Source organism: Oncorhynchus masou, chromosome 23 (genome assembly GCF_036934945.1).
Source record: "Oncorhynchus masou masou isolate Uvic2021 chromosome 23, UVic_Omas_1.1, whole genome shotgun sequence".
Lineage (NCBI taxonomy): Eukaryota > Metazoa > Chordata > Actinopteri > Salmoniformes > Salmonidae > Oncorhynchus > Oncorhynchus masou.
In genome coordinates, this window is record NC_088234.1 from 64,319,355 (window position 1) to 64,339,251 (window position 19,897).

Consider the following 19,897-nt stretch of genomic DNA (forward strand, 5'->3'; position numbering starts at 1 on the left):
TCCCCTCTACCCCTCCCCTCAACCCCTCCCCTCTACCCCTCCCCTCTATCCTTCCCCTCTACCCCTCCCCTCTATCCTTCCCCTCTACCCCTCCCCTCTATCCCTCCCCTCTAACCCTCCCATCTATCTCAGTGTTGATTTATATTTGCCATATATTTTCCAACTGTGCTGTTTCATAAAAGTTATAAACCTATATACAAAATCACAACTGTTTGTGGTCGCCATTGAAAACTCACGTGTCCTGGTCTCTGTCTGCCCAAAATAAATGATTAACCCAAGTGGAGAGTTGAAGGACACATGCAAAGGAGTTCCCGGGGTTCAAACCAAATCTGTTGAGGGAGGGGGTTATTAACAGTGGGGCATTTATCATAGGTTACTGTTTAAGTTCCCTAAGTTGGTATCCATCAACATTTACTTTGATTAAAGTATTGCACCTTTAATTATGTTATTTTGAATATTATTTGTAATTTTGAATGTATTGTTTTTTATTAAATTGAAATGCATTGTTTCTGTAGGAGGTGCTAAAGCAATTTAAAGGCTGGGGTTGAGCACGTCCCAGACCCGGAGTCGTGGGCTGACCATGATAAGCAGATTCCATTAGCTTCCATAGCCACAGAGTCAGATTCCACAGCCACAAAGTCAGATTCCACAGCCACAAAGTCAGATTCCACAGCCACAAAGTCAGATTCCACAGCCACAAAGTCAGATTCCACAGCCACAGAGTCAGATTCCACAGCCACAAAGTCAGATTCCCCAGCCACAGAGTCAGATTCCACAGCCACAAAGTCAGATTCCACAGCCACAAAGTCAGATTCCACAGCCACAAAGTCAGATTCCACAGCCACAAAGTCAGCATGCTATTTAAGGTTAGGGATAAGGTTAACAGTGTGGTTAGGTTAGGGTTAAAGATAGGTTTAAAATGCAATTTTAAGAAGATTAATTGTAGAAATGGGCGGGCTTTATGACTTTGTGGCTATGGAAGCTAGTGACAACTATCAAATGCTGAAATTACGTGCTCATCAGAACTTCCTATTTCCTCATTTGAAAATTCAAAAGGACTCGCACATCTGAGTTGTCTTTTTTGCAGGTGCATGCAGTTGAATCAATGTGAAAAATAAGAAAAATTTTAGGGCAGTGTGCTGGTTTCTTATTTTTTCAAATTGATTCAACTGTTACCATGCATCTGCAAAAAGATAATTTTCATCAATCATTGGGTACAGCGCAAGAAAAAGGTCAGAGGAATCTGAAATAGGGACATAATTCATGTTCACATTAACAACATAACATACATAGGTATTTCATCAATAAGACCTTTAGGAAATAATGTTTGCTCAGAGTATTATTTATAGCACCTTCCCTGTCTGATATCTTAACTTTCCCTCTGCCACAAAATATAAAGGTAGAAATGTCATGTTTTAGGTCATTCAAATGTACTGCGACTGGATAATCCCTGTCGTTTCTCCTGATTGAATTTTTAAGCTCACAGATTCTCTGTTAGAGAGAACGAGAGGTTTTACCGACATAACAGAGCCCACATGGACATTTAATAATGTAAATAACATGGGTGGTGGAACACGTAATAATGTCATTTATTTGGAACCGTTTTCCTGTGTGTGGGTGGCAGAAATATTCACACTTCAACATATTGTTGCACTGTGCGCAACCTCTGCATTTATAGCAACCATTCGGTAGAGGGCGTAAAAGAGCCTGGCTGATTTTCTTTTGTGGCTGGTAGTTGGCATGGACCAATTTATCTCGTAAATTGCGACCTCTCCTATATACAATAAATGGTGGATTCTTAAATTCAGCTGGCAAAGCTGGGTCCGATGATAAAACATTTCTTGACAGCATCAACCATTTTTTGCAAGTTCAAAGTGTATGTGGTGGTGAACATTCCAGAATGTTATTTAGCTCTAGTGGGTCTTTTTGTAGCAGTTCATCTCTTGTTTTCCCCAATGCCAAATGAATAGCTTCATCCACACTTTGTGGAGAGTAGCCTCTTCTTAGAAACCTATCACACATCTCCGCTGCTTTCTCTAGATAATCCTCTGTGGAGTGACATTTACTGCACAGTCTGAAAAACTGGCTTCTTGGAAGTCCTCTTTTTAATGGCTCAGGTTGGAAACTGTCCCCCTGTAATATATTATTTCTGTCCGTTTCTGTTCTATACAGAGTGGTAAACAGGGTTCCATTCCATTTCTCAATCCACATATCGAGGTAATGAACATGTTGAGGTAATGTTTAGTGTCACATTCAATAGTGAATTTGAGATTGTGGTCAATATCATTGAGTAATGCCATAAAGTCCGACAGCTCCTTTCCCATTCCTCCTCATAGGCAAAAACATGCTGTCAATATATCGATACCACTTCAGGACTTTATTCAAAAATGGATTTTTGTTTTCATTATCAACAAAATGTTCTTCAAAAAGACCCACATAAAGGTTAGCATGTCTCGGAGCGAATGTGAAGCCCATCAACGTTCCATTCCTTTGTAGGTGGTATTCATCATCAAACCTGAAATAGCTGTACGTCAAAACATATTCAGCTCTAGAATAAAGTTTGTTGGTGGATATTCGTTAGTAGCTCTGTCTCTCAAGTAGTGAGCTAAGGCTGCCAGCCCCTGTACAGGGAATACTGGTATATAGACTCTCCACATCTAATCTGAACAAAATTGTGGTGTTGGAAATATGACTTTGTTTCATTCTTGTGTTTTTTGCTGATTTGTTTGGAACAATTCTTCAACCAATAAGAGTTTAGCTTACTTAACATTGACGATATGGTCAAACTAGCTACATTATACATACTGATGAGGCTGTATTGGTCAACAACGAATTTGTGAAGAATAACAGTCACTAGAGCGCCAGCAGCCTCCCCCAGGTCCTAGCACCTACTAAATTCGATTTTAAGTTGCGATGGAAATGTTGACGGAAAAAAAAGAAATCACACAAAAAATATATTGTTTGATATATTGATTTATTTAGGGGGGGGGCTCATTAATAAGCGACCAAGAAAAATGAGCATCCACAAAGACATATGGGCATCGTCTCAAACTAACTTTTTGTCAAATAAACCAATAGTAACTCCACACCACCCGCTGCCTCCACTCTAGTAGTGCAGGGTCAACCAACCCAACAGTTTAGCTAAACTGTCTTTTATCAACATGTAATGTAATGAGTTAACCTGAAACCTGTAGTCTTGTGGTACAGCAGCTTCCTGAGCTACTGCTGATGAGCTACCTTTCAGGACAATGTGGTTTTGAGATGTATCTATGACCAGGGTTTATTTCCTCGACACAGACAATGTTTATTGTTTCTTTTTCTATTCCTGTTTAGTCTTTTAAGACAGAGAGGCTTCGTATCTGAATTTTGTGTAACCACCTTAAAATCGCAGACTGTATCGTGGTAGATCTAATCATTGGTTTACTTTGAAGCTGATTTGAAGTCTGGTCTGTGGAGATATTGGTCTAACTTTATTGGGGAAAAAATACATCAAGTAAGTACATAAATAAAGAATTGAAATTAATTTATTTGAATAAATCAAATCATATCAGTTGTATTGACTGATCCACAGAATGTATTGTTACCAGCCAATCAGGGGCATGTTCACTTAAACAGAAGCAGAAAGAAGGGTACAGACAGTGATGTGTATAGGAGACATTGTCGTTGGTGCCTCTTCCCTTGACACATACATTTGTGTACAGTTTGTACCACACAGAAACACAAACTACACATGGCTCCTCATCTCTCCCTCCTCCTCCTCAGCTTCTCCAGACTCTCAGGTACTGGTAAAATATTTTTATGAATTGATAAAGTCTCATGTTTCTGTGCACTGCTGCTTGAAGTCAGGTACTGGCTATGCTGAAACCCTGAATACAAAATATTAGCTAGCTTATATATTGAGCCCACACTCATCCCGGCCATACCAGCCATGTTGTGCACTTCTCACTCCTACTGGTGACCTGAATGGGTAATTGGTAGATTACCTTATCAGTCGACCGGAAGGAGTCTAAAAGTGTTTTCTGTTGCTGTGTCTGCAGGTACTCAGGCAGGAGCGTACGGTGTGTCAACTGTGAGTAAGGTGTCTGTGAAGACAGGAAACTACATCACCATCCCATGTCGCTATGATCAGAGATACATACAATATGTCAAATACTGGTGTCAAGGAGATTACTGGAATTCTTGTTCTGCTCTTGTACGCACGGACCAAACAAAGATATCTGGGACAGTGTCCATCTCTGATGATGTCACCCGAAGAATCTTCTCTGTTAACATGACTGATCTGCAGCCAGAGGACTCTGGGTATTACTGGTGTGCTGTGGAGACTGCAGGACGAGATCAAAGTACATACTTGCACCTGTCAGTCACCACAGGTTAGCCCTCCATACCTCTCCTCAATCACACTGTGTTTGATCATCATAGAGAGCTGACTTAGAGAGTACAACTTGGGCTTGTATTTTATGCACTATAGTAATACTTCCAGGTCACATGCCATCATCCTTTGGTTTATTTGTTCAGTATGACACAGCTATGTAGCTATTGATTTGGGGGAGACTGTTTTAAGGCTCTAAATACAATGTATTTACATGGTTATACATACAGGCAGACACAATGTAAATATGGAATGGGTTTATATTGTAGGTATACATTGTTACACTGTGGACAACAGAAACACTTTATTATGAAGGGTAAGGACGTCATAACACATTCATAAACCATGCATAATGAATTCAAAATCACAACCTAATCAATCTACACACACTACCCCATTACGACAAAACAAAAACAGGTTTACCTTATTTCCATACACTACCGGTCAGGTTTTACAACACCGACTCAGTCAAGAGTTGTTCTTTAGTTTTACTATTTTATACATTGTAGAATAATAGTGAAGACATCAGAACTATGAAATAACACACATGGAATCATTTATTAACCAAAAAAGTGTCAAACAAATCAAACTATATTTTAGATTTTAGATTCTTCAATGTAGCCACCCTTTAACTTGAGGACAGCTTTGCACACTCTTGGCTTTATGTATTATACATGTCATTTCGATGTTTATACTATACAAACATATTTTATTTAAGTATTTCTCAAAATCCATATATAGTAGACAAACCAGTTTAAAAACGATATGTTTACCAAACGGTTAAGTGATTAACCATTAAGCACCGTTGGATTACCAAATGTATTTCAACAAGTGAGAAGAGAATCATATGAAAAGTATTGTGAGCATTGCATTGTGAGGGGCAATTACTTTATATGAAAGGTGTTTATAGATTAAATACTGATTAGGTTTGGTGGAAAAAGTTACTGAGTGATTTTGTGTGTCCTTTTTGAGGATCTGTTTTGTACTAAAAGTTGTGAAATGTTTCCACAAGTGTGAAAATAGTACCAAAGCAATTAAAAAAACTGTAATAAACATTTTCAAAGATATTTTATTATTCTCAAGATAATTTGTCAAAACATAATGTGAGCACTGTGGTCTGTAGGTTTGAGAGTTCAATTCTGATGTATCTGAAGAGGTTTGCTGTGTTGGAGCCAATAACAGAACGTACAGCTCAGCATTTAACGTGACATCATGGAATGAGTTTAGCTGAAACTTGCAGCATTCTGGTAATGCAGCTTCCTGAGCTAACTTTACCACCTTCACTTGGAGGACATCTGTAGTTATGAGCTGTACATGACCAGGGTTCATTTCCTGTTTAGAGGGGGAGAGAGAAAGAGTCTGTTCTCGTGGAACGTAAAACCACATCAGACTGGGTTGTGGTCCAGAGGACCCTGAACCATGAACCTGGTTTAAAGTGAGAGTCTATGGAGGTCTTGGTCTTGTACCATCACTACACTTTTTAGCATATGCAGGACATTTATCATATAGTTTCATATATAGTGAAATATAGAATTTTGCCAATGGAAATATGGTGCAAGATGCCCAATTATCAAATCTTTGTAGTCATTAGTGACCTATGTTCCAGTAGAGAGTAGTATGAGGATAGTAGTGATTCTTGGTCCCAAAACCCTTAGAGAAAGCTGAAATATATTTTAGGTTTAGTTTTAGGTTAAATTAGTCCATATGATGCAATAGTTGCTGGCTGCCACTGAGGGGGGCATGTCCACACAAACAGAAGCAGGAAGAGAGTTAGACAGTGTACTAACATTGGGAGGTAGAGTCATTCTGGCTGGTGCCTTGGTCCTTGACACACATTTGTGCTCAGGTACCATTTAATATTACATGCAGACTGAAACCCTCACATGGCTAACCATCTCTCCTTCCCCCTCCTCCTCTTCATCATCTTCTACAGAGTCTCAGCAGGTATGTGAAACATGTTTATATGAAGGGCTGAAGTCCAGTGGGTCAAATCACCGTAAACACTGTGTAATAAAGCTCAATCATTAAAAAGCTGTTTTATAGTTTACAAGCAATGGGGTTTTGTTTTCTGCAGTGCAGATTGTATTGTATTCCAACCTAAATGTGTTTTGTGTTGATATGTTCACAGGGAGGCATGTGTCTGTGCAGACAGGAGGCTCCATCACCATCCCATGTAGCTATGATCAGTATTACATAAACCACGTGAAGTACTGGTGTAAAGGGTATGGTTGGACTCATTGCTCCTCTGTAGTACGCACTGACCATCCTAAGAGCACTGATAGGGCGTCAATCTCTGATGACATCACCCAGAAAGTCTTCACTGTGATCATGACTGATCTGGAGCCAGACGACTCTAATACTTACAGGTGTGTTGTGGAGATCAATGGAGGACAAGATAGCATGATACAACTGCTCTACCTATCTGTCACTCCAGGTAAGATCCCTGCAACTCTTACAATTCAGTAAAGTAGAATAGGTAGTTCTCAGTAAGGATCAGACTCTCCGAAAATACCAGCTTTCACAAACTACATGACTGGTGTTCTCGTTTCATTTCCTTGTAACAAGTTCCGTGTCTCGTATCTGGTATTACCATTATTGCTCAAGTTGACCTGAGGAATGTAGGTACAGTGGGGCAAAAAAGTATTTAGTCAGCCACCAATTGTGCACGTTCTCCCACTTAAAAAGATGAGAGAGGCCTGCAATTTTCATCATAGGTACACTTCAACTATGACAGACAAAATGAGAAAAAAAATCCAGAAAATCACATTGTAGGATTTTTAATGAATTTATTTGCAAATTATGGTGGAAAATAAGTATTAGGTCACCTACAAACAAGCAAGATTTTTGTCTCTCACAGACCTGTAACTTCTTCTTTAAGAGGCTCCTCTGTCCTCACTCGTTACCTGTATTAATGGCACCTGTTTGAACTTGTTATCAGTATAAAAGACACCTGTCCACAACCTCAAACTGTCACACTCCAAACTCCACTATGGCCAAGACCAAAGAGCTGTCAAAGGACACCAGAAACAAAATTGTAGACCTGCACCAGGCTGGGAAGACTGAATCTGCAATAGGTAAGCAGCTTGGTTTGAAGAAATCAACTGTGGGAGCAATTATTAGCAAATGGAAGACATACAAGACCACTGATAATCTCCCTCGATCTGGCTCCACGCAAGATCTCACCCCGTGGGGTCAAAATGATCACAAGAACGGTGAGCAAAAATCCCAGAACCACACGGGGGGACCTAGTGAATGACCTACAGAGAGCTGGGACCAAAGTAACAAAGCCTACCATAAGCAACACACTACGCCGCCAGGGACTCAAATCCTGCAGTGCCAGACGTGTCCCCCTGCTTAAGCCAGTACATGTCCAGGCCCGTCTGAAGTTTGCAAGAGAGAATTTGGATGATCCAGAAGAAGATTGGTAGAATGTCATATCGTCAGATGAAACCAAAATAGAACTTTTTGGTAAAAACTCAACTTGTCGTGTTTGGAGGACAAAGAATGCTGAGTTGCTCAACTTGTCGTGTTTGGAGGACAAAGAATGCTGAGTTGCATCCAAAGAACACCATACCTACTGTGAAGCATGGGGGTGGAAACATCATGCTTTGGGGCTGTTTTTCTGCAAAGGGACCAGGACGACTGATCCGTGTAAAGGAAAGAATGATTGGGGCCATGTATCGTGAGATTTTGAGTGAAAACCTCCTTCCATCAGCAAGGGCATTGAAGATGAAATGTGGCTGGGTCTTTCAGCATGACAATGATCCCAAACACACCGCCCGGGCAACGAAGGCGTGGCTTCGTAAGAAGCATTTCAATGTCCTGGAGTGGCCTCGCCAGTCTCCAGATCTCAACCCCATATAAAATCTTTGGAGGGAGTTGAAAGTACGTGTTGCCCAGCAACAGCCCCAAAACATCACTGCTCGAGAGGAGATCTGCATGGAGGAATGGGCCAAAATACCAGCAACAGTGTGTGAAAACCTTGTGAAGACTTACAGAAAACGCTCTCTCAACTTTTTAAGTGGGAGAAGTTGCACAATTGGTGGCTGACTAAATACTTTTTTGCCCCACTGTATATGTCTATTTTATGTTTTCTATATGTAGATGTTGGTGTAAACTTTGTTTCAAGTCTGCTGTCTGTATTGTGTCTTTCAACGTTGTCTACCACAAGCAGCACCATATCACCTAGTAACACTATGTGTAAAGGTCATACACCTGCTAGAAATAAAGGTCTGCTGCTGAGGTCTTTCTATGGTGTCTGTACCTCTGTGTTCAGGTACTCCAGAACTCTATGTGGATCAACAGAAGGTTTCTGGAGTAGAAGGAGGGAGTGTCACTGTCCGTTGCTACTATAGTAATTCTGGAGATATGAAGTGGTGCAGGATGGGTGGTGATTGTGTGAGTGGGAATTCTGGGACTTTAAATGGAACATCAGTGGCATTAATCTGGACTAGTGATGCCAACAACAGAAAAGCCTTAACAGTGACTATGAGTGGACTGAAGATGGAGAACACTGACTGGTATTGGTGTAGAGTTGGAAAACTAGAGATGCCTGTTCACATCACTGTCTGTCAACAAACTGCAACACAGAGAACCTCTAAGATGACCTCAAGTTAGTAGATCAATCACATACTTTATGATCAATATGATTCACTTTGTTTTATCCACTGGTATCATCTGGAACTAATTGTAATATGAACTATGAATGTGATGTTGCTATACAACCTGACTATCTGGTTTACCATTAACTTCATTGATGATATTGTTGTTTTACCTCACAGCAACCCAAGATCCAACCCCTCCACAACCCTCTGCCTCTCCAACTGCTGAGCCTGTTCAGACTGACAACACAAGTCAAGGAGCTGAGGGGAACATGGAGGAAGTCCACCAGAGGTTATTATCACTCCTTCAGATGTTTTATCCCACATGTTGTTAGATAATATGAACTCAGAGAAACATTACAATTCAATCATACACTACAACAGTTAATGCTAACCAAACACCCTCCCTAAATGCATATAGAGACTGTTACCACTCCCTCCTGGGTAGAACATCTCTGTAGTTGCCTTGTGAGAAGTAGCAGTAATGTTGGTGTTATTCTCACTCATTTGCAAGGACAAGTTGCACACACGAAAAAAAACATTATTTGTATAGTAATAATCTCAATAATAATCACATCATCTCTTCATTTGCATGGTCGACCTCCACACATGTGAATAGATAAATAATTGTTCCACTTATCATACAAGTTTGTACCTTTTCACAAATGATCAATTTATAATGATCTATTTTAATTGTATTATTAATTCAAGTTGTCATCAGGTCCGTGAAAGTCCTACTCATCTCTATGGGCATGTTGGTGGTGGTGACAGCTGGTATCCTAGTAACATGGAAGATGTGGAGAAGGCCTAGTAAGTAGTCATTTTATGTGAATATAAAAAGGAGAATAGTTTAGAAAATACTAAATGTATTGTGACCAACAGTATATTTCTTGCCTGTGATTCATCTTGAATGACAGAAAATACTTGGAGGAATTGTCTTTAAGAAATCCATTCAGAGGTATTATTGTACTATAACAAACTCAGAAGTAACTGACATCTCCCTCTCTTTATTTCAGAGGACAATAAGGCCAAGGACCAGACAACTAACAACTCAGTGGTATGATACACTTCTTTAATTTTATTATTTTCAACCATCTGTAAATCTGCCATTTGACTCCAGCGTTACTTCTTCAGTTGATCATCAATGAGTTGATATAAAAGGTCCCATATTCTAACTGAACCCAAGCTCTTACAATGCTCATGATGTTGAAAAATGCTGTGAATACTGTCAGTTCACTAAATATACACCTGACTGCATCATATCATTGGAAACAAACTGTGGTTTAGGTGGAAAATAGACAAGTCCTGTTTCTCTTTGCTATTTATTTCTTTGCAGTCTGCTGACCCTGAGCAGGACATTACATACAGCACAGTGACCCACACCAGAGAAACAGCACAGCAGGTACAAACTGAATAAACCTGGTTTTGGTCTGTGGAGATCTTGGACTAGTACCAGTCACTCCATCTTCGCAGTGAGCTGGGGTTCTCTCTCTCTCTCTCTCTCTCTCTCTCTCTCTCTCTCTCTCTCTCCCTCTCTTTCTCGCTCTCTTTCTCTCTCTCTCCTCCTCTCTCTCTCTCTCTCTCTCTCTCTCTTTTTCTCTCTCTCTCCTCTCTCTCTCTCTCTCTCTTTCTCTCTCTCCTCCTCTCTCTCTCTCTCTCTCTTTCTCTCACTCTCCTCTCTCTCTCTCTCTCTCTCTCTTTCTCACTCTCTCATCCTCTCTCTCCCTCTCTTTCTCTGTCGTTCTTTCTCTCTCTCTCTCTCTCTCTTTCTCTCTCATTTTCTCTCTCTTTCTCTCTCTCTCCTCCATCTCTGAAGTGTGAGCTGGGGTACTCTCTCTCTCCCTCTTTCTTTCTCTCTCTCTCTCCCTCTCTCTCTCTCTCTCTCTTTCTCTCTCTCTCTCTCTCTCTCTCTCTTTCTCCTCCATCTCTGAAGTGTGAGCTGGGGTACTCTCTCTCTCCCTCTTTCTTTCTCTCTCTCTCTCCCTCTCTCTCTCTTTCTCTCTCTCTCTCTCTCTCTCTCTCTCTCTTTCTCCTCCATCTCTGAAGTGTGAGTGTGTACTCTCTCTCCCTCTTTCTCCACCCCCTCTCTCCCTCTCTCTCTCTCTCTCTCTTGAATTCAAAGGGCTTTATTGCAATGGGAAACATATGTTAGCAATGCCAAAGTAAATGAAATAGATAATAAATTACAGTAGACGTTACATTAACAGAAGTTCCAAAAGAATAAAGACATTTCAAATGTCATGTGGTGGCTGTATACAGTGTTGTAACGATGTGCAAATTGTACAAAAAGTAAAAAATTGAAAATAATAAACATAAATATGGGTTGTATTTACAATGGTGTTTGTTCTTCACAGTTTGACCTTTTCTTGTGGCAACAGGTCACAAATGTTGCCGCTGTGATGGCACACTGGTATTTCACCCAGTAGATATGGCAGCTTATCAAACAAAACAAACGAAATACATCCTTTGTGGATCTGTGTAACTTGAGGGAAATATGTGTCTCTAATATTGTCATACATTTGACAGGAGGTTAGGAAATGCAGCTCAGTTTCCATATCATTTGTGGGCAGTATGCACATAGCCCGTCTTGTCTTGAGAGCCAGGTCTGCCTTTAGCGGCCTTTCTCAATAGCAAGGCTTTGCTCACTGAGTCTGTACATAGTCAAATATTTCTTTAGTGATGGCTTTGTTATGGAAGGTTTGGGAATCGCTTCCTTTTAGGTAGTTGTAGAATTTATAGTCTCTTTTCTGGATTTTGATAATTAACAGTATCGGCCTAATTCTGCTCAGCATGCATTATTTGGTGTTTTGTGTTGTACACAGAAGATATTCTTGCAATCTGATGTCTGTCCCATTGTGTGAATTTTTGGTTGGTGAGCAGACCCCAGAATTTACAACAACGAAAGGCTCTATAACTGATTCAAGTACTTTTAGCTAGATCCTAATTGTTATGTCTAATTTTATGTTCCTTTTGATGGCATAGAAGGCCCTTCTTGCCTTGTCTCTAAGATCGTTAACAGCTTTCTGGGAGTTACTGTGGTGCTGATGTTTAGGCCAAGGTATGTATAGTTTGGGTGCTCTAGGGCAACGGTGTCAAGATGGAATTTGTATTTGCTGTCCTGTCAACTGTCAACTGGACTTTTTTTGGAACTCCATTATTTGTTGTCTTACTGAGATTTATTATCAGGGCCCAGGTCTGACAGAATCTGTGCAGAAAATCTAGGTGCTGCTGTAGGCCCTCTGTGGTTGAGGACAGAAGCACCAGATCATCAGCAAACAGTAGACATTTGACTTCAGATTCAAGTAGAGTGAGTCCGGGTGTTGCAGACTGTTCTCGTGCCCTCGCCAATTCATTGATATATCTGTTGAAGAGGATGGGGCTTAAGCTGCATCCCTGTCTCACCCCCCGGCCCTGTGGAAGAAATGTGTGGTTTTTTGTACATGGATTTTACATCATTTTTTTCACGCAACACCACTTTCCTTCACTTTGTACAGCAGGCCCTCATGACAAATTGATTTAAAAAAAAAAAGCTTTTTTGAAACCAACAAGAATTTGAAGAAGAATTTGTCTTTGTTTTGGTTTGTTTGTTTGTCGATTAGGGTGTACAGGGTAAATACGTTGTCTGTCATACCGTAATTTGGTAAAAAGCCAATTTGACATTTGCTCGGTACATTCTTGTTCTGTAGTGTATTTTTGTCCAGGAAATTGTTGAGAAGGGATTGAATTTGTCTTGCCTAATTGTTTTTTGGTAGATTTCCACAATACTTTCCTTCCATCTAAAGCATTTCTTAATATTATTCAGGTCCTTCGGCACAAGCTTTTCGCTACACTCGCATTAACATCTGCTAACCATGTGTATGTGACAAATAAAATTTGATTTGATTTGATTTGATGCCTCATGATTGAGCTCAGCCCTGTTCGAGTAGAGTGTGATTTTGCTGTGATCTGATAGGCACTACTGTCAAGAGATGAGCTATAGGTGTAAATACCGTAGGAGTCCCCTCGAAACCTACCATTGACTATGTACATTCCCGTTGTCCGACAGAATTGCAAGAAATGTGACCCATTTTGGTTGGTTATGTTGTCGTAGTTGTGTCTAGGGGGACATATGGGGGAGGGAATGCTGTCACCTCCAAGTAGGTGTTTTCTCCACCTGCGTGCTGAGGGCTTCTTGTCTAGTTCTGGCATTTAGGTTGCCACAGACTAGTCCATGTCCCTGGGCCTGAAAATGGTTGATCTCCTCCTCTAGGGTGAGCGAAGTGAGCTGAGCATCTGAAGTTCCGGGTCTCTTCCAATGCATGTAGCCATGTGTTTACCTTCTGTGCTGTCCATTTCTCAGAGGCCAAACCCAGAGAGACGCCATGATGTGATATACAGCACTGCGATGCCTGATCAGTTCAGGACAGCAGAGAAGGTCAACATATGGCCACAAGCATCTCGACTCGTAGACAACATTATTGCTGTTACTCATAAAACGGCATAGCCTTAGCAAATGTGCATCTGTTTAGAAAACAATTGTATTTCCACTATCACTTTCTGTATTGGAACAAGCAATAGGTAAATGTACACTATAACAGTATAACACATTTTTGTTACTTGGGCTTCTCTCTACCAACAGGATCCATTTCCTGAAGCTGAGGATGATGTCACATACAGCACTGTCATCCTCCAGCACAAGGCCCAACTAAAAGGACAGACAAAGGTAAAGCTGTTCTACTGATTCTCCACAGCTGGTATTATGTTATCAGAAACAACAGTAGGTGATTGTTTCCTCAGTGTTAATATAGTCATGGTTACATCACCATTATAGCTGTAGGCCTAATAAATCACCTTTATGTTACATATCACAATTATAACTGTCTACACTTGTAATTTCACAGAGAGGTGTGTTTTATAGTGTATCTCCATCATGACAGAACTGTCCCTGTTCACCTCTCTACCTGTTCCTCCTCTGTAGTCAGCAGAACCAGATGATAATGTGGTCTACAGCTCACTAGCTCTACAGGTGACCAAACAGGTCAGTGTTGGTGTCTCCTCTGTCTGTTGTACCAGATGATGCTGATCTCTCAACAAAGATACAAACAACACCACATTACTATGTGTACTAAACATCACTCTTTAACCACAAAAATCTTTCTTCGTCATTTTATTTTGCTGCATGTAAAATTATCATCACATTGTGATCAGCTAAACTATTGTTATCAGTGTGTATCCATAACATTACAGTGTGGACTGCACCTGGGTTTAGGGTGACGTTGCCCCTCGATGCTGATCTTGGGTCAGATTTCCTTTTTAAATCCCACTGAAGATTAAGGTTTGGATAGGAGGAAGGGGAAGCTGATCCTAGATCTGTATCTAGTGGAAACGTCACAATGGAGATTGTGACTGAATGTTTCACTTCCTCTCCAGCAGAGGGAAGCAGCACAACAGTGACTGACAGAGAAGACCTTGATCTTGTCATTTTACTGGAAGGACAGAACACTCCCCTCTCCTGTGTCACAACATCTATCTGCCTCCAATATGATTCTGTCATACCTCTTGACCCACCCCAGAAAGACCCCTCTATCCTTTAGTGTAATAAACTACTGAAGACAGTCTGCTGTGTTTGTTGTGATTATCATCACATTTCTGTTATTAGTTATGTTCCACCACCTTTCCCCTTGTCTCTTATTTCTTACATCATGATCTTATTGATCTAGTTTAATGTCCTATGCCTGTAACTAATCATGATCAAACGTGTATTAAGATCATAGTATAGACAGCTACTATGTATAATAACTACTGTACTGCAATAATAAAATGTACTATATATATTAAACAATGGATATTGATTTTTTTAATGTAATTGTTACATCTATTTATAGCAACTTTTTGGAGGAATTACACAGACATTTTTTTTTGCAAATCATTATATATTTATTGGGAATCATTTTACTTATTTTTTTTTTAGGTATGGGGGTAATTGTCTTTCAATCCCCCATACATTATTTTGTAAATATATACAGTACTGTATATATATATATATATATATATATATATATATATATATATATATATATATATATATATATATATATATATATATATATTTTTTTTTACAAATGGACAACAACACTTATGCTTCTATATCCAGCTTTTACATACTATATACATTTTACTGACACAGTATATTTGACATTAGTTGTATTTTGTTTGTTTTTAGTCCTTTAGCTCCCCTCTACTCTACCCCTCCCCTCTATCCCTTCCCTCTACCCCTCCCCTCACCCCCTCCCCTCTACCCCTCCCCCTCTACCCCTCCCCTCAACCCCTCCCCTCTATCCCTCCCCTCTACCCCTCCCCTCTATCCTTCCCCTCTACCCCTCCCCTCTACCCTTCCCTTCTACCCCTCCCCTCTATCCTTCCCCTCTACCCCTCCCCTCTATCCCTCCCCTCTACCCCTCCCCTCTACCCTTCCCCTCTACCCCTCCCCTCTACCCCTCCCCCTATCCTTCCCCTCTACCCCTCCCATCTATCTCAGTGTTGATTTATATTTGCCATATATTTTCCAACTGTGCTGTTTCATAAAAGTTATAAACCTATATACAAAATCACAACTGTTTGTGGTCGCCATTGAAAACTCACGTGTCCTGGTCTTTGTCTGCCCAAAATAAATGATTAACCCAAGTGGAGAGTTGAAGGACAAATGTAAAGGAGTTCCCAGGGTTCAAACCAAATCTGTTAAAGTATGAGGGAGGGGGTTATTAACAGTGGGGCATTTATCATAGGTTACTGTTTAAGTACCCTAAGTTGGTATCCATCAACATTTACTTTGATTAATGTATTGCATCTTTTATTATGTTATTTTGAATATTATTTGTAATTTTGAATATTATTTGTAATTTTGAATGTATTGTTTAAAAAAAAATTGAAATGCATTGTTTCTGTAGGAGGTGCAATGTAAAGGCTGGGGTTGAGCTCGTCCCAGACCCGGAGTCGTGGGCAATGTAAAGGCTGGGGTTGAGCTCGTCCCAGACCCGGCGTCGTGGGCTGACCATGATAAGCAGATTCCATTAGCTTCCATAGCCACAGAGTCAGATTCCACAGCCACAAAGTCAGATTCCACAGCCACAGAGTCAGATTCCACAGCCACAAAGTCAGATTCCACAGCCACAAAGTCAGATTCCACAGCCACAAAGTCAGATTCCACAGCCACAAAGTCAGATTCCACAGCCACAAAGTCAGATTCCACAGCCACAAAGTCAGATTCCACAGCCACAAAGTCAGATTCCACAGCCACAAAGTCAGATTCCACAGCCACAAAGTCAGCATGCTATTTAAGGTTAGGGATAAGGTTAACAGTGTGGTTAGGTTAGGGTTAAAGATAGGTTTAAAATGCAATTTTAAGAAGATTAATTGTAGAAATGGGCGGGCTTTATGACTTTGTGGCTATGGAAGCTAGTGACAACTATCAAATGCTGAAATTACGTGCTCATCAGAACTTCCTATTTCCTCATTTGAAAATTCAAAAGGCACTCGCACATCTGAGTTGTCTTTTTTGCAGGTGCATGCAGTTGAATCAATGTGAAAAATAAGAAACATTTTAGGGCAGTGTGCTGGTTTCTTATTTTTTCAAATTGATTCAACTGTTACCATGCATCTGCAAAAAGATAATTTTCATCAATCATTGGGTACAGCGCAAGAAAAAGGTCAGAGGAATCTGAAATAGGGACATAATTCATGTTCACATTAACAACATAACATACATAGGTATTTCATCAATAAGACCTTTAGGAAATAATGTTTGCTCAGAGTATTATTTATATCACCTTCCCTGTCTGATATCTTAACTTTCCCTCTGCCACAAAATATAAAGGTAGAAATGTCATGTTTTAGGTCATTCAAATGTACTGCGACTGGATAATCCCTGTCGTTTCTCCTGATTGAATTTTTAAGCTCACAGATTCTCTGTTAGAAAGAACGAGAGGTTTTACCGACATAACAGAGCCCACATGGACATTTAATAATGTAAATAACATGGGTGGTGGAACACGTAATAATGTCATTTATTTGGAACCGTTTTCCTGTGTGTGGGTGGCAGAAATATTCACACTTCAACATATTGTTGCACTGTGCGCAACCTCTGCATTTATAGCAACCATTCGGTAGAGGGCGTAAAAGAGCCTGGCTGATTTTCTTTTGTGGCTGGGAGTTGGCATGGACCAATTTATCTCGGAAATTGCGACCTCTCCTATATACAATAAGTGGTGGATTCTTAAATTCAGCTGGCAAAGCTGGGTCCGATGATAAAATATTTCTTGACAGCATCAACCATTTTTTGCAAGTTCAAAGTGTATGTGGTGGTGAACATTCCAGAATGTTATTTAGCTCTAGTGGGTCTTTTTGTAGCAGTTCATCTCTTGTTTTCCCCAATGCCAAATGAATAGCTTCATCCACACTTTGTGGAGAGTAGCCTCTTCTTAGAAACCTATCACACATCTCCGCTGCTTTCTCTAGATAATCCTCTGTGGAGTGGCATTTACTGCACAGTCTGAAAAACTGGCTTCTTGGAAGTCCTCTTTTTAATGGCTCAGGTTGGAAACTGTCCCCCTGTAATATATTATTTCTGTCCGTTTCTGTTCTATACAGAGTTGTAAACAGGGTTCCATTTAATTTCTCAATCCACATATCGAGGTAATGAACATATCGAGGTAATGTTTAGTGTCACATTCAATAGTGAATTTGAGATTGTGGTCAATATCATTGAGTAATGCCATAAAGTCTGACAGCTCTTTTCCCATTCCTCCTCATATGCAAAAACATGCTGTCAATATATCGATACCACTTCAGGACTTTATTCAAAAATTGATTTTTGTTTTCATTATTAACAAAACGTTCTTCAAAAAGACCCACATAAAGGTTAGCATGTCTCGGAGCGAATGTGAAGCCCATCGACGGTCCATTCGTTTGTAGTTGGTATTCATCATCAAACCTGAAATAGCTGTACGTCAAAACATATTCAGCTCTAGAATAAAGTTTGTTGGTGGATATTTGTCAGTATCTCTGTCTCTCAAGTAGTGAGCTAAGGCTGCCAGCCCCTGTACAGGGAATACTGGTATATGGACTCTCCACATCTAATCTGAACAAAATTGTGGTGTTGGAAATATGACTTTGTTTCATTCTTGTGTTTTTTGATGATTTGTTTGGAACAATTCTTCAACCAATAAGAGTTTAGCTTACTTAACATTGACGATATGGTCAAACTAGCTACATTATACATATTGATGATGTCACGCCCTGGTCGAAATATATTATATTTATCTTCATTTATTTTGTCAGGCCAGGGTGTGACATGGGTTATTGTGGTGTGTTTTTGTCTTGGGATTTTTGTGGGGTGTATAGATTAGTCTATGGCTGCCTGAGGCGGTTCTCAATCAGAGTCAGGTGATTATCGTTGTCTCTGATTGGGAACCATATTTAGGCAGCCATATTCTTCGTGTGTTTCGTGGGTGATTGTCCTGTGTCCTTGTTCCTGTGTTAGTTTACACTAGTATAGGCTGTTTCGGTTTTCGTTACGTTCTTTGTTTTGTAGTGTTTGTATTTAGATTCGTGTTACATTTGTTCATTAAACTTGGATCGCAATCTACACGCTGCATTTTGGTCCGACTCTCTTTCACCGCATGAAAACCGTTACAGATGAGGCTGTATTGATCAACAATGGATTTGTTGACCAAGACATATGGGCACCGTCTAAAGCTAACTTTTTGTCAAATAAACCAATAGTAACTCCACACCACCCGCTGCCTCCACTCTAGTACTGCAGGGTCAACCAACCCGACAGTTTAGCTAAACTGTCTTTTATCAACATGTAATGTAATGAGTTAACCTGCAACATGTAGCCCTGTGGTACAGCAGCTTCCTGAGCTACTGCTGATGAGCTACCTTTCAGGACAATGTGGTTTTGAGATGTGTCTGACCAGGGTTTATTTTTCTATTCCTTTTTAGTATTTTTAAGAAATTCATATCTGGATTTTGTCAAAACACCATAAAATCACATAGACTGGATTGTGGTAGGTCTAATCATGGGTTTACTTTGAATCAGATTTTTGTTCTGGTCTGTGGAGATATTGGTCAAACTTCACTTGGAAAAATGTACATAAATAAAACATGTCAATTAATTTATTAAAATAAATCAAATCATATCAGTTGTATTGACTGATCCACAGAATGTATTGTTACCAGCCAATCAGGGGCATGTTCATTTAAACAGAAGCAGAAACAAGGGTACAGACAGTGATGTGTATAGGAGTCATTGTCGTTGGTGCCTCTTCCCTTGACACATACATTTGTGTACAGTTTGTACCACACAGAAACACAAACTACACATGGCTCCTCATCTCTCCCTCCTCCTCCTCATCTTCTCTAGACTCTCAGATAAGCGTAAAATGTTTTTATGAAGTAATAAAGTCTCATGGTTCAGTGCACTGCTGCTATCCTCCTATATCCAATGTTATATATAAACACCAAAGGAGGCTGGAGGGAGGAGCTTTAGGAGGACAGGTTTATTGTAATGGCTGGAATTTTATAAATGGAACAGTATCAAACAAATGGAAACTACATGTTTGGCTCCGTTCCATTTATTCCATTCCAGCCATTACAATGAGAACAACCTTCTATTTTAAAGCAACTGCACTGCCTTTATCTGAAGATATAGAAATGCATTTCATAATGTCTACAAATATTTTTGCCAAGTATATTCTATTACAGACACCTTAAAGACCCAAAACGTGATTTTCCTGTGTTTTATATATACTGTATTTCCACACTATGAGGTTGGACAAATACTGTGAAATTGTGAAAATTATGTTAATGCCCTTTTAGTGTAAGAGCTGTTTGGAAAGAGCCTAAAATGTCAGCCTGTTTTGGTGGGATGGAGTTGTGGCAATCCATG

The 19,897-nt window shown here is 40.0% G+C and overlaps 1 protein-coding gene and 1 long non-coding RNA gene across 2 annotated transcripts; both read left to right on the forward strand.

Annotated features, from left to right (window-relative positions):
• The first annotated feature begins 3,267 nt into the window (after nt 1-3,267).
• Nucleotides 3,268-5,356, forward strand: LOC135510060 (uncharacterized). The gene is made up of 3 exons (XR_010451060.1): nt 3,268-3,493; nt 3,702-3,779; nt 4,038-5,356. It is a non-coding gene; the product is annotated as an uncharacterized LOC135510060 (long non-coding RNA).
• Nucleotides 5,357-8,659: 3,303 nt separating this feature from the next.
• On the forward strand, nt 8,660-14,403 carry LOC135510141 (uncharacterized). The gene is made up of 8 exons (XM_064930920.1): nt 8,660-8,981; nt 9,151-9,262; nt 9,692-9,780; nt 9,987-10,027; nt 10,307-10,372; nt 13,589-13,672; nt 13,928-13,987; nt 14,380-14,403. The coding sequence occupies exons 1-8, from the start codon at nt 8,738-8,740 to the stop codon at nt 14,401-14,403; spliced, it is 720 nt and encodes a 239-aa protein (XP_064786992.1). The 5' UTR covers nt 8,660-8,737.
• Nucleotides 14,404-19,897: the final 5,494 nt, after the last annotated feature.

Excerpts from the sequence above, each read along its gene's own strand:
- LOC135510141 (XM_064930920.1), top strand. The coding sequence starts at position 8,738 with ATGAAGTGGTGCAGGATGGGTGGTGATTGTGTGAGTGGGAATTCTGGG. Across the intron at positions 8,982-9,150 it reads AACCTCTAAGATGACCTCAA|CAACCCAAGATCCAACCCCT; the intron begins GTTAGTAGATCA and ends TTTACCTCACAG. Across the intron at positions 13,988-14,379 it reads CTCTACAGGTGACCAAACAG|CAGAGGGAAGCAGCACAACA; the intron begins GTCAGTGTTGGT and ends CTTCCTCTCCAG.